General features: G+C 48.0%; 1 protein-coding gene across 1 annotated transcript in view; it reads left to right on the top strand.

Annotated features, from left to right (window-relative positions):
* PITRM1 (pitrilysin metallopeptidase 1) overlaps positions 1-12,604 on the top strand; it is a 100,686-nt gene that overhangs the window by 72,453 nt on the left and 15,629 nt on the right. The window contains exons 18-25 of the mRNA XM_073581644.1: positions 813-889; positions 1,176-1,341; positions 1,487-1,587; positions 8,353-8,473; positions 9,863-9,928; positions 10,600-10,712; positions 11,009-11,134; positions 11,213-11,358. Of these exons, the coding sequence (XP_073437745.1) occupies positions 813-889; positions 1,176-1,341; positions 1,487-1,587; positions 8,353-8,473; positions 9,863-9,928; positions 10,600-10,712; positions 11,009-11,134; positions 11,213-11,358 (916 nt within the window). The remainder of the gene's footprint in view (positions 1-812; positions 890-1,175; positions 1,342-1,486; positions 1,588-8,352; positions 8,474-9,862; positions 9,929-10,599; positions 10,713-11,008; positions 11,135-11,212; positions 11,359-12,604) is intronic.

The following is a 12,604-nucleotide window of genomic DNA, read 5'->3' as shown; positions in this document are numbered from 1 at the left end:
ATCGAGCGCAATCTACCCGGGCAGTGGGTGCTTCCTGGGCGGTACGCCACAGAGCCTCCGCGCTGCAGCTTTGCAAAGCTGCATCCTGGTCATCGGTTCACACGTTTGTGAAAATTCTACAAAGTCCACACCTACGCTTCGGCAGACGCCGGCCTAGGTAGAAGGATTCTGCAGGCAGCGGTGGTGAGTCCACTGGCCTGATGGAAGTTTTTTCCCACCCCAGGGACTGCTTTGGGACGTCCCATGGTCTCTGTGTCCCCCAATAAGGCGAACGAGAAAACAGGATTTTTGGGTTGCTTACCGTAAAATCTATTTCTCGGAGCCTTCATTGGGGGACACAGCACCCTCCCATGTTCTACAACTCCTGTTCTTACTTTGGTTGGTTACAGTTGAGTTGTTTGTTCTGTTTTCACTCTATTCTGTTACTTCTCCTACTGCTTTCTCACTAACTGAGGAGTTCCCTGCCGGTCGGTGGGGTGTACACTGCGGAGGAGGAGCTAACCTTTTTTTGTGCATAGTGTCAGCCTCCTAGTGGCAGCAGCGTACACCCATGGTCTCTGTGTCCCCCAATGAAGGCTCCGAGAAACAGATTTTACGGTAAGCAACCCAAAAATCCTGTTTTTTTTGTGCATAGTGTCAGCCTCCTAGTGGCAGCAAAGCATACACCCATGGTCTCTGTGTCCCCCCAATGAAGGCTCCGAGAAACAGATTTTACGGTAAGCAACCCAAAAAATCCTGTTATTCCCATTTGTTGGGCAGGACAAAGCTGGCCGCTTTCATATGATTGATGTTATGTACATTTCTTCCACCAGGGGGTGCTGTTTTCATCTCTCTGCTTGGACAGGAATCTGCCTGACATGATGCACCTGTGGAGTGAAATATTTAACAGGTATTTTTAATCCCATTTTTAGCTTGTTTTTGTAGCAATTCTCTATATATTTATATATTATAAATTAAATTTGCAGAATATTATTTAATCTCAGCGCGCAGAGACAGCAGCTCTAATGTTTTTACATATATGAAGTGCCAATCGTCTATATGTAATTTTGTAGTCTCTTATCTCTTCTTGGTATTGCTCTCAATTCTCTTTCCATTTGGTTAGTTCAGGCCATTATTGATTACTTTGTACTTGGACCATCTAAACTTTGCTAATGCACAGTTTATTATTCCCTCAGTCCCCGTTTTGATGATGAGGAGCGGCTTCGAGTTTTAGTGAGGATGAGCGCACAGGAGATGTCCAACGGCATCCCAGAATCTGGCCATACGTATGCTGCTATACGAGCAAGTCGTACATTGACCCCGGCCGGAGAACTTCAGGAGCTCTTTAATGGCATGGATCAGGTAATGAAATCCAAGAACGACAGTCATTAAATGCCAACCTTTATGCTATTTCTGGGGTAAAGGTGTCATGTATTCAGCAGCACCTTTCTTGACTTCTGACTTCCTTTTTATTGGCACATTATCATTTTCAATGTGTTTACAATAGGTCAGAATGATGAAAAGGATTGCCGAAATGTCTGATTTGAGCCCGTTACTAAGGAAGATGTCACGTATACGGAAATTCTTACTACTGAGCGACAGCATAAGGTAACGTTCTACATTGCATCAATTTTTTTTTTACTCTGTCGCCTTATTGGGGGACACAGAACCGTGGATGTTATGCTGCTGTCCACTAGGAGGCGACACTATGCATAATCTGAAAAAGATTAACTTTGGCTCCTCCTCTGCAGTATACACCCCTGGACGGCGTCAGCCTTCTCCAGTTTTTGCTTAGTGTCGCAGGAGGCACACCTAAGATTTTTTTACTCCGTCTTTTTCCTGGATTTTTTTCCAAAGGACTACAGATGAAGAAAAGAGGGTTTCCAGCGAGACTCCCGGCATGGCTCCCTCCTCGGTCCCCCATTAGGGGTACCCAGTTGAGGTCGAGGTGGCTATTCCCCATGTCGCTCCCTCACCAGTCCCTCGGGTACTGGTTCGAGGTCGAGACCCCCCTCCTTCCTCAGTTCCGTCCGGCTCTGGCTCTGGGTCGAGGTCGAGGCGACGATGAAGCCCCCTGACGGTGACAGCAGCACCCTCCCTAATCCCCCTCTGGGGGTATTAGGTTGAGACACCGCAGGTAGGGCCTGTACCAGGCTCCAGGGACCCCAGTCCACCTGTGGGCTCCTTTTGGGACCGGGGGGAGGTGCAGAGAGGCACGGCACTTATCAGAGACCGGGCTCCCTGCGCCCCGGTCTCTGCAGCAATGGCGCCCCAAGGGACCCTCCACAGGGCCCCAGTCACATACATGGCCCCACCGCCAGCCCTCCATTCATTCTGGGGGGGTCTGGTTTAATTCCGACCCCCCCCCCCCCCCCCCGCGGACGACCGCGCCGTCCTGGAGCCCTCAAATTTAGGCTGAGGCTCCGGCCTAGCCGAAGTCGCCGCCCCATTCCCGCCCCCCGGATGAAGAAAATGACACTGTAGTGTCATAGAAGGGGCGGATCGAGGCAGGAAGGGCGCGCTTTTACATGGCCCAGCGTGCCCTTTTCCAGCTCTCCGCCCCCTTCCCTCTCCACCTCAGAATCCGGTGGCCATCTTGCTGCACCTGGAGGAACGCAGCACAGAGTCTCCGGGGGGCACGGAACGTGGGACTTATCACCGCTGGACCTAAGGGGGAGCACCGGTGGGGTAAGATCACAGCTGGGTCCTTGGTACTCAGCTGTGAATTCCTATACCCTATAGCGCTCTCCTACTCCTTTCCTCTGCGTAGATACCCCTGTAGGGCCTCCACTAATCAGCCTAGGTACTATGTCGGGCTCAAGGAAAAGAACCAGGCAAGACTGCTTTTATGCAGTCTGCACAGCCTGCAAGGCCACTCTCCCCAGCGGCAGCACGTACCCGCACTGCCGGGATTGTACCCAAAAAACAGGATCAGAACCCCAAGAAGTCCCTACCAACGCTTCTGCGACCGCTACTGCGCCGGAATGGGCGACTCAGATGTTGCAGTCTATGACAGTCTATAGATAACCTGACCTCCACATTACTGCAGGGTCATGTCTCGGCTATGAACGTTACCCAGCAAAGGGATGTCCGGTCTCATGATCAGGGCGCTTCCGACAGTTCGAGGCGTAAGCGGACCCACAGGTCGCGTTCATCTGCGTCCTCACATAGCAATAGGTCTTCCCCCTCCAGGGAAAGACACAGTGGCCTCAGGTCACCGCGGCCGTCCCCTGATAGAGAAGGACATTGCAGATATCCACAACGATCCCAGACCAAGGGAAACCTCCGCTCTAGTTCGCCCGCTAGGGAGCTCCTTAGCGATGCGCAGGACTCAGAGGGCATATGTGACTCCAATTCAGATAACGAAACAGAGAACGCTTTGCTCCCTTGTCCCCCTAGCAATACTACGATAGTTGAGGATATCGTCTCTTCCATCCTTCGGGTGCTGGATATTTCAGATCCAACCCCGGAAGCACTAGAACACAAGATTTCCTTTGAAAGTGTTCAGAAACCATCGAAGGTCTTCCCTAATCACCCGGAATTTCAAAAAATCCTTTCTAAGCATTTTTCGCAGCCTGAGAAAAAATTCTCCAATCGCAAGTATTTGGAAGCAAAATACCCCTTTCCACAGAAAGACACCAAGGATTGGACAGATCCGCCTGAAGTGAACCCTCCAGTCTCTAGACTAGCAGCACAAACGCTTCTCTCGCTGCCGGACAGTTCAACCCTCAAGGACACAGCAGACAGACAAGTAGAACGCATGGCTCGTTCAATCTTTGAAGCGGCAGGTGTCTCTTTGGCTCCCACATTTGCTTCAGTTTGGGCAGCCAAGGCCATCATGGCTTGGGCTGATCTATTGCAAAAGGGCCTTCAAGCTTCAAATCCTCAGCTGGCGGACCAGGCGGTGCAAATTGCAGTAGTGGCAGATTACATGGTCCATGCAGCGTTGGACTCTGCAAGAGGGATAGCGGGAATAGCATCAAACGCCAACACAATCCGGCGTATTCTCTGGCTAAGAGAATGGAAAGCGGATGCGGCCTCAAAAAAAGTCCCTAACTTCAGTGGCCGTCTTTTCGGTGAAAAGCTGGATACAATGATATCCAATGCTACCGGGGGCAAAAGTACTTCCCTCCCTCAACTAAGACCAAAACGCACGTTTAAAAGGCGTAATCAATCTCGTTTCCGATCCTTTCGGAATTCTTCAGGCTGGTCCGTCTCACGCCCAGCACAAAACCGTAATCGTTCCCCCCCGCAGGGACAACACGCGTGCGGCACAGAGGCCGGACAGGAACTGGCAATCAAAGGCAAGCCAGGCAAAACCTAAAGGAGGAAAACCTCAGGCTTTTCCCTCATCCTGACTCGTGCCCTCTGGAAGACACCCCACTTGTAGGCGGACGACTGCTACTCTTTCAGCAGGTCTGGCTGCCTATTACAGAAGACAAGTGGGTCAAGGAAATAGTGTCTTCAGGATAGAAAATCGAGTTTACTACCAGCCCACTGCACAGGTTTTTTCCCTCTGTCCCTCCAAAATCCCCGCTCAAAGCTCAGGCCTTCCGTCAAGCTGTTTCTTCCCTCCTGCGAGCAGGAGTCATAGTTCCAGTCCCAGCAGAAGAGTGCTTCTGAGGTTTCTACTCCAACCTGTTCGTGGTGCCCAAGAAAGGAGGCAGCGTCCGACCCATACTAGACCTCAAGCAACTCAACAAGTACGTTCGAGTTCGTCACTTCCGCATGGAATCCCTCCGGTTAATCGTTGCGTCTATGGAAAAAGGAGAATATCTTGCCTCCATAGACATACAGGACGCATACCTGCATATACCGATTGCTCCCGCCCATCAGAGGTTTCTCAGATTCGCAATCAACTAAGACCATTACCAGTTTGTGGCCCTCCCGTTCGGTCTCGCCACGGCTCCCAGAACATTTACAAAGGTCATGGCAGCTACCATGGACATTCTGCACTCCAGAGGCATAGTAGTCGTTCCATATCTGGACGACCTTCTCATCAAGGCCCCCACCCTCAAGGACTGCGAGGTCAACGTCTCGATCACGATCGGCACTCTGAGGCGCCTGGGATGGTTAGTCAATTTACAGAAGTCCTCGACTACCCCGAGTCAGTCTCTGACCTTCCTGGGGATGCTATTCGACATCTCCAAGGGTCTGGTGATCCTCCCCAGGGACAAGGCACTGGCTCTCCGTCTGGGAGTTCACGCACTCCTCCGCAAGTCCCCCAGATCTCTCCGGTATGCCATGAGTACTTGGCAGGATGGCAGCAGCAATGGAGGCGGTACCATTTGCCCAGTTTCACCTCGGACCCCTTCAACTGGCCATCCTCAAGTCCTGGGACAGGAATCCGTTCTCCCTCGAAAGGGAGTTCCGGTTATCAGCAAACACCAGGAGGTCCCTGCACTGGTGGCTCAAGCCAACCTCGCTTGCAAGGGGAAAATCCTTTCTCTCCGGTCAATGGAAGGTTTTGACCACCGACACAAGCCTTATGGGTTGGGGCGCGGTGCACCTACATCACAGAGCGCAAGGCAGGTGGTCACCAAGGGAATCGACCATGCCCATCAACATCCTGGAAATTCGGGCCATCTTCCTGGCGTTGAAAGCCTTCCATCACTTGCTAGCAGACTCTCCTATCCGAGTACAGTCGGACCATGCCACGGCAGTGGCATACGTGAACCATCAAGGCGGCACCCGCAGCATCCAGGCGATGACCGAAGTAACACGTATCCTACAATGGGCGGAGGCTGCAAGGTCGGTACTCTCCGCGGTCCACATTCCGGGTGTGGACAACTGGGAAGCCGACTATCTCAGCCGACAAGGAATGGACTTGGGGGAATGGTCTCTCCATACAGAAGTCTTCTGTCAGATCTGTCATCGTTGGGGGACCCCGGACGTGGATCTGATGGCATCCCATCTCAATGCCAAGGTTCCCACCTTCATGGCCAGGACGCGCGATCCGCGGTCGCTCGGAGCAGATGCCCAGGTTCAGGACTGGACCCAGTTCCAGCTTCTGTACATTTTTCCACCCCTCCCCCTGATCTCCAGAGTCCTGAGGAAGATCAAGCAAGAGGGTGTTCCCACCATTCTGATCGCTCCAGACTGGCCCAGGCGTACATGGTACGCCGACGTCGTGCAACTCAAAGCAGACGCTCCCTGGCGAATCCCCACACGTCCCGACCTCCTGTCACAAGGCCCGTTCTTCCACCAGAACTCGGGCTCTCAATTTGACGGCGTGGCCATTGAGACCTGGGTTTTGACCCAAGCAGGTTTTTCACTGGACGTTGTTAAAACCATGATCAGGGCTCGAAAGCTAACTTCAGCCAGGATTTACTATCGTACCTGGAAGGTTTTCTTCACATGGTGCGAATCTAGTGGGCAGATACCACTTCCCTATTCTCTTCCAAAGGTCCTTGGTTTCCTTCAGTCAGGCCTGGACGCCGGGCTATCCCTGGGCTCGCTGAAGAGCCAGGTGTCAGCGCTTTCAGTGCTCTTTCAGAGGTGTATTGCTAACAAGCCTCAAGTGAAGACTTTTCTCCAAGGAGTTTCCCGATTGGTTACCCCCTACAAACGTCCGTTGGAGACGTGGGACCTCAACCTGGTCTTGACAGCACTACAGTCACCTCCTTTTGAACCCCTTAGGGTGATCTCACTCCGCTTTCTATCACAGAAAGTGGTTTTCCTGGTGGCAATCACCTCGCTACGCAGGGTGTCTGAACTTTCAGCTCTTTCCTGCAGACAACCCTTCCTGGTTTTTCATCAGGACAAGGTGGTTCTCCGTACAGTACCATCCTTCCTTCCAAAGGTCGTGTCCAGCTTCCACCTCAATGAGGTAATATCACTACCGTCTCTTTGCCCGGCTCCCGTTCATAGGGTAGAGAAGGCTCTGCATACGCTTGACCTTGTCAGGGCATTGCGTATTTACGTGTCTAGGACTGCTCCCTTCCGGAAGTCTGATTCACTTTTCCTTCTTCCAGAAGGCGTTCGCAAAGGCCTACCGGCTTCCAAAGCCACCCTTGCTAGGTGGATCAAGTCCACCATTCAAGAGGCTTACCTCCTCAACAATTCTCCCCTTCCGGACGGTATCACGGCACACTCTACATGGGCGGTAGGGGCCTCTTGGGCCATTCGGCATCAAGCCTCAGCACATCAAGTGTGTAAGGCAGCCACTTGGACTAGCCTGCACACATTTACAAAACACTACAGAGTGCATACCCAGTCCTCAGCGGATGCGAGCCTGGGTAGACGGGTCCTGCAGGCAGCAGTACCCCAAGTCTAGGGGACTGTCAGCACAATATTCGTCCACTGCTTCCCACCCAGGGACTGCTTTGGGACGTCCCACGGTTCTGTGTCCCCCAATAAGGCGACAGAGTAAAGGAGATTTTTGTGTACTCACCGTAAAATCTCTTTCTCTTAGCCTTTAATTGGGGGACACAGCTCCCACCCTGTTGCCCTTGCGGGCCGTTGTTACGGTTGGGTTCTCATATTGTTGTTTGAGCCTGTTTATAGTAGCCTTTTTTTACAGGCATGGTTATGTTTCTGGTATATTCCTCCTAATGCTTTTGCACAAAATTGGAGAAGGCTGACGCCGTCCAGGGGTGTATACTGCAGAGGAGGAGCCAAAGTTAATCTTTTTCAGATTATGCATAGTGTCGCCTCCTAGTGGACAGCAGCATAACACCCACGGTTCTGTGTTCCCCAATTAAAGGCTAAGAGAAAGAGATTTTACAGTGAGTAAATAAAAATCTCCTTTTTTAAAAAAAAAAATATATATTTATACATACTCTTTTTAATCCCACCGCTCCCCTGAATATTCTATTTATTTATTTTTTCCGTTTAAATCCGCCATATGGTTCCAGTTATATGGGCCTTTTCATTTGGTGCTTCCGCATGGTCTTTACCCAGGGGGTGTGGCTCACGGTAATTATGCAGAGTTGAATGACACACCCCTGCAGTACCTGGTGAGCCACGCCAACTTGAATGGTCATTGAGTAAAAAGGCCCATATTTCTGAAGCTGTAAGGAAGACTAAAGTGGGAAAAGAATGAGGGCAAAAACTGGCCACTTCACCTGGCGACAGTGTCTCTTTAAATGCTTCATTTATCAGTGTGCCTTTTGCTGACGGATAAATCTGGCTTATTTTAGGACATTCCGGTCTGCATGATTATCTATAATTGCACGCTAGTTTTTTTTAAACCTACATGTTGGGCCGTGCGTCTCTTCTGCAGGCCAGGGGCAAGGTGCACGAAGTGTCTGAAACATGTAATATGGTGACAGTCATTAGAGAGGTTTTTGGTACAAATCACTGGAGGCTTTTGGCGGACAGTCCTTTAGGAATGTTCTCGTTGTGACCACATTGTGTCTCCTTTCCTACTAGGTGCTCGGTGAATGCCACCCCACAGCAGATGTCTGCCGCAGCAAAGGAGGTTGAACACTTTTTGGCTGGGATCCATCGGAATAAAAAGGAGCGCAAAGCAATCAGACCTCATATTGTTGAGGTAAAGCACAACGTCCAATACTAAATCCCTATTATCTCTATTTGTACTGTGTGTGTGTATGTATGTATGTATGTATGTATGTATGTATGTATAATATAAAAAATAAAATCAGGCAGCACTCCAGTTCAAGGAAAAATTGTGGATTTTCATCCAGCACGATCTTTGTCAGGCACCCATATACAAGTGTGTGTGTGTATATATATATATATATATATATATATATATATATATATATATATATATATATATATATATATTATACTTTTTTTTTTTTTTTGTGTATAGTTACAAAAAATCAGTTCAGCAATGTACCAGAAAAGTGGATATGTACATGGCCTAACTCCCTAACTCACGAATCTTATGAGTCCCATAAGGTCATTCACTGGTCACAACAATAATATATCAGCAAAGTGCAAGTAAGTCACAGCTGAAAAAGTTTACCCATGATAAGGTGCAAGTGCAGAAAAGAAAAAAAAACATTGGAATCTGTGTCTTTTAGCACATTAGAGGGAACAGAAACAAAACGGATTAGTTGAAGGGGGAATCTGTCCAGGAATGAGGCTGTGCTTGCATATAAGAGAAAGCGAAGACCACAGCACCCTTGATACACACAGAACTCACATCCAGCCTATATTACTGAGAGAAGAGCCAACAAGAAGTTCTTTAAACTTGGGGCAGGTTACAAGTTCCATATCAAGGGGTTCGAAAATGAATTAAGGAATAAACGTTGCAGACTGAAACTTGGTGTAACTTTTTGACACACGGTAACAAAGTAAATTTTTCCATGACAAGTGTCCATAGCCCCCTGTATACCTGCTATTTAAAGGGTACTTGTCACCTGACTGACGGTGCCCATGGTTTGCAGCTAAGTATATTTTTCTCTGGAACGTTGCTGTGTTTCAAACGGTATAGGTTGGTGGTCAAGCGTCCATAAACAGACGAGAATCCAGCACTGCTGCCGCCATCTGGTTTTTCCCAGTGCCCACTGCAGATGATTGACGGGCACCTCCCACAGTGAAATACCCATCAATTGCCTGGAGTATCGGACTTGTCTCCTCTCAAACTATGGTGCCCGGTCTTTAACCTATCTTATATAGCACCATCATATTCCACATCGCTTTACATTCCCTATCAGGATGTCTTTGGAATATGGGAGGAAACCAGCGAACCCGCAGGAAACCCATGCAAACACAGGGAGAACACACAAACTTGGTCTTTGTCCTTGGGATTTTTACCCTCCCGAGGACTGCAAAGCAGCAATGCTAACCACTGAGCCACTATGCTGCCCAGTTATGCTAATGCCAAATTGCAGCAATGTGATTGTTTGGGATGTTTGTTTTTAATACACGTGACCATTTTTTAAATAAAATCCAATTTGATTTATCACAGAAATATTTAAATCCTTCATCGCCTGGACAAAATGGTTCACACAAAAGCTCCAGAAAATTAATTCACGTAAGTTGCTAATTTTCTTATAATACATCCCCTCTTACAGATTGGATTTTATATGTAAGATCCAGATTTATTACTCTGTGTCCGGCAGAACTGATGCTTCTATTTCCGTCATGTCGTAAAGAGGTTTTGCATTGATGGGATAGATCATCAATGTAAAAGTAGTGGACACAACCTCTTTAATGTGTTGGCTGGCAGGGCAAGTACGCTACCAGTTTATCAAGTTTTTCTACCATGGTTTATGGTCTGAACTGGTGTTTGTAGCCTGCGCCAGTACAGTGTGTTCCCTGTGCATGACTGTCACATACTGAATATAGTGAGAGACTGTCGCATTTTGGAAAGGAGCAGTGCGCTCGTGATTGACAGTTCAGATTGGTGGCATTGGTTTGCACTGCTGGACCGAACGGTGCGCTCTGCGATGCTGCAAGCAGAAGCCGTTTTACCTCTACAAATACAGAGGATCACAGGGGCACTGGAGCGCTTACAAGGCCTTTAGCAATGGGCTTGTATGTGCTCCTCTCCTCCTTACTAACCATTCCTTTTACTTTTAAAAGGTTGCAGAGGTGGCCGGCAGCCTAGGCAAGGAACAGTAATATAAGTACCAATGCTAAATGCATATTTGTATGGTAAAACCAAAAGTCATACATTATAACATAAGGCGCTTGTTTTCACAGGACCCAACTTTCAAACCCTGTCAGATGAAGACGCTCTTTTCCCTGCCATTTCCAGTAAATTATATTGGTGAATGTATTAGGACTGTGCCTTACATGCATGATGACTACGCCAGGTAAAATTAGTATAAGGGATGTAACTTGTAGGAATATACTGGCGCTATATTGTATATGTGCATTTATATATTTGTGATGTCTTGTCACGAGAAGTCTATACTAAGAGTTTGTGTGGCCACCCTGTGGTTGCGATGTGAATTACAGCCTGTCATGGGTTTTGCTTGTATGTTGCAAAATTGTAAAGTTTTTGGTTCCTGAGAAAATTGAAATCCTTAACCAACTAAAGAGAAAAAAAAAATGGTAGACACATCTGTTCATTAAATATGGCTGCTCTGAAATTTGTTTACATTTTTAGCCTTCGTTTACTTGCACGAGTAATGACAGCAAAGTTCCTCCATGGGGAGATCCGGGAAAAAGGAGGCGCCTACGGAGGAGGGGCCAGGTTGAGTTTTGATGGAGTTTTCACATTTTACTCCTATCGGTAAGAATAACAAATGACTTCATGAAGACTCAGCTGTCATAAATTGGATGGAGAGTCTCATGTTTGCTCATTTTACAGGGATCCCAATTCACTGTCCACACTGTCCACGTTTGAGAAAGCCGTAGACTGGGCCAAGTCTGGGAACTATACTGAACAAGACCTTGACGAAGCCAAATTGTCAGTATTCTCAGCTGTGGATTCTCCTGTTGCTCCGTCTGATAAAGGTACGTGTAGAACACAACACCAAAAGAAGGTTTTGTTTTGCTTTATTTCTTTTTCCCATTTTTTTTTTTTTTTAAGCCTGTCCCAAAGGTTAAAAAAAGGTCTTTGGAGACTTTTCATTTTTTTTTTTTTTTTTTATACTTATTTCCCCTTGAACCGAACTTGTCTCGTTACATCCAGCAGTTTGGTCTTGTGATTAGTCACCCAGCGATCAAGTGATCACTAAGACAAAAGGAAGTGGCGGCTTATATAAGCGCTGTGTTTTACCATTTCTGCCTTGGTGACCCTCTATGCACAGTTTCTGGCCTCTCCTGTGGGTGGTGTCTTTATCAGAGTTTCCAAACCTCTCTTACAGCCATTATGTTAAAGCACTATAGAAAGTCTGAGCTTAAAGGGAACCTGTCAAGTTGTACCTGCACTCCGATTTGGGGAAGGCCTGTTATAGAGAAGCAGAACAAAATTATCTGTTTGTCGGAAAAGATTCAGTATAAGGCCGGGGTCACACTTGCGAGTGTGATGCGAGAAACTTGCATCAATACCCAGCACTGCCGCCAGCACTCGGACCGGAGTGTGCAGCCGCACACTCTGGTCCCAAGTGCCGGGTGTTGATGTGAGAGCCTCGCGCAAGCTTCTCGCATTGTACGCACAAGTGTGACCCCGGTCTAACTTATAGTCAGTGAAATCCCTGGTGTTTGTATGCATAAGAGTCCAGTGGGCGGTCCTAGTCATTGATTGACAGCTATCTCTGCATGCACAGTAATGCAAAGAAAAGTCAGATCCTGAATAAGACCACCCACCGGAGTCTTACAAGCACCAGGGATAAATAAAATCAAAGTTTTACTGAAACTTTCTACAAAAATATGCATCAATCTGATCAGCTCCTCTTGCTAGAACACCCTCCCTACAGATGATACTGTTTAGAAAATGACAGGTTACCTTTAAATGGAGTCTGTTGGCACAAAATGACTGTTCAAACCAAGCACAGGCACTTGGTATATCAAACACCACACATGCCAAACACTTCAGTGCACCTTCCTACTTGTTTTCCATGTATCTTTGACAGCGCTAACTTTATAGAAGCCATAGAAAGGCAATCAAAGAAGAGGTGGGTTGGGATCAATGGGAAAACAAGAAGTTTGGAAAGTTGTACAGAACGGTTTGGCCACACCAAGGGTGCGTTTGATTTGGATAGTTAAAGGGATACTGAATAGTCATTCTTTCCTGACAAAGTACAAGCACTCGGTGCAC

The sequence above is a fragment of the Dendrobates tinctorius genome, unplaced genomic scaffold (genome assembly GCF_039654945.1).
Source record: "Dendrobates tinctorius isolate UK_male_01 unplaced genomic scaffold, ASM3965494v1 ptg000070l, whole genome shotgun sequence".
Lineage (NCBI taxonomy): Eukaryota > Metazoa > Chordata > Amphibia > Anura > Dendrobatidae > Dendrobates > Dendrobates tinctorius.
The sequence above is the reverse complement of the archived record's forward strand: the minus strand, read 5'-3'. Positions and strand labels throughout refer to the sequence as shown.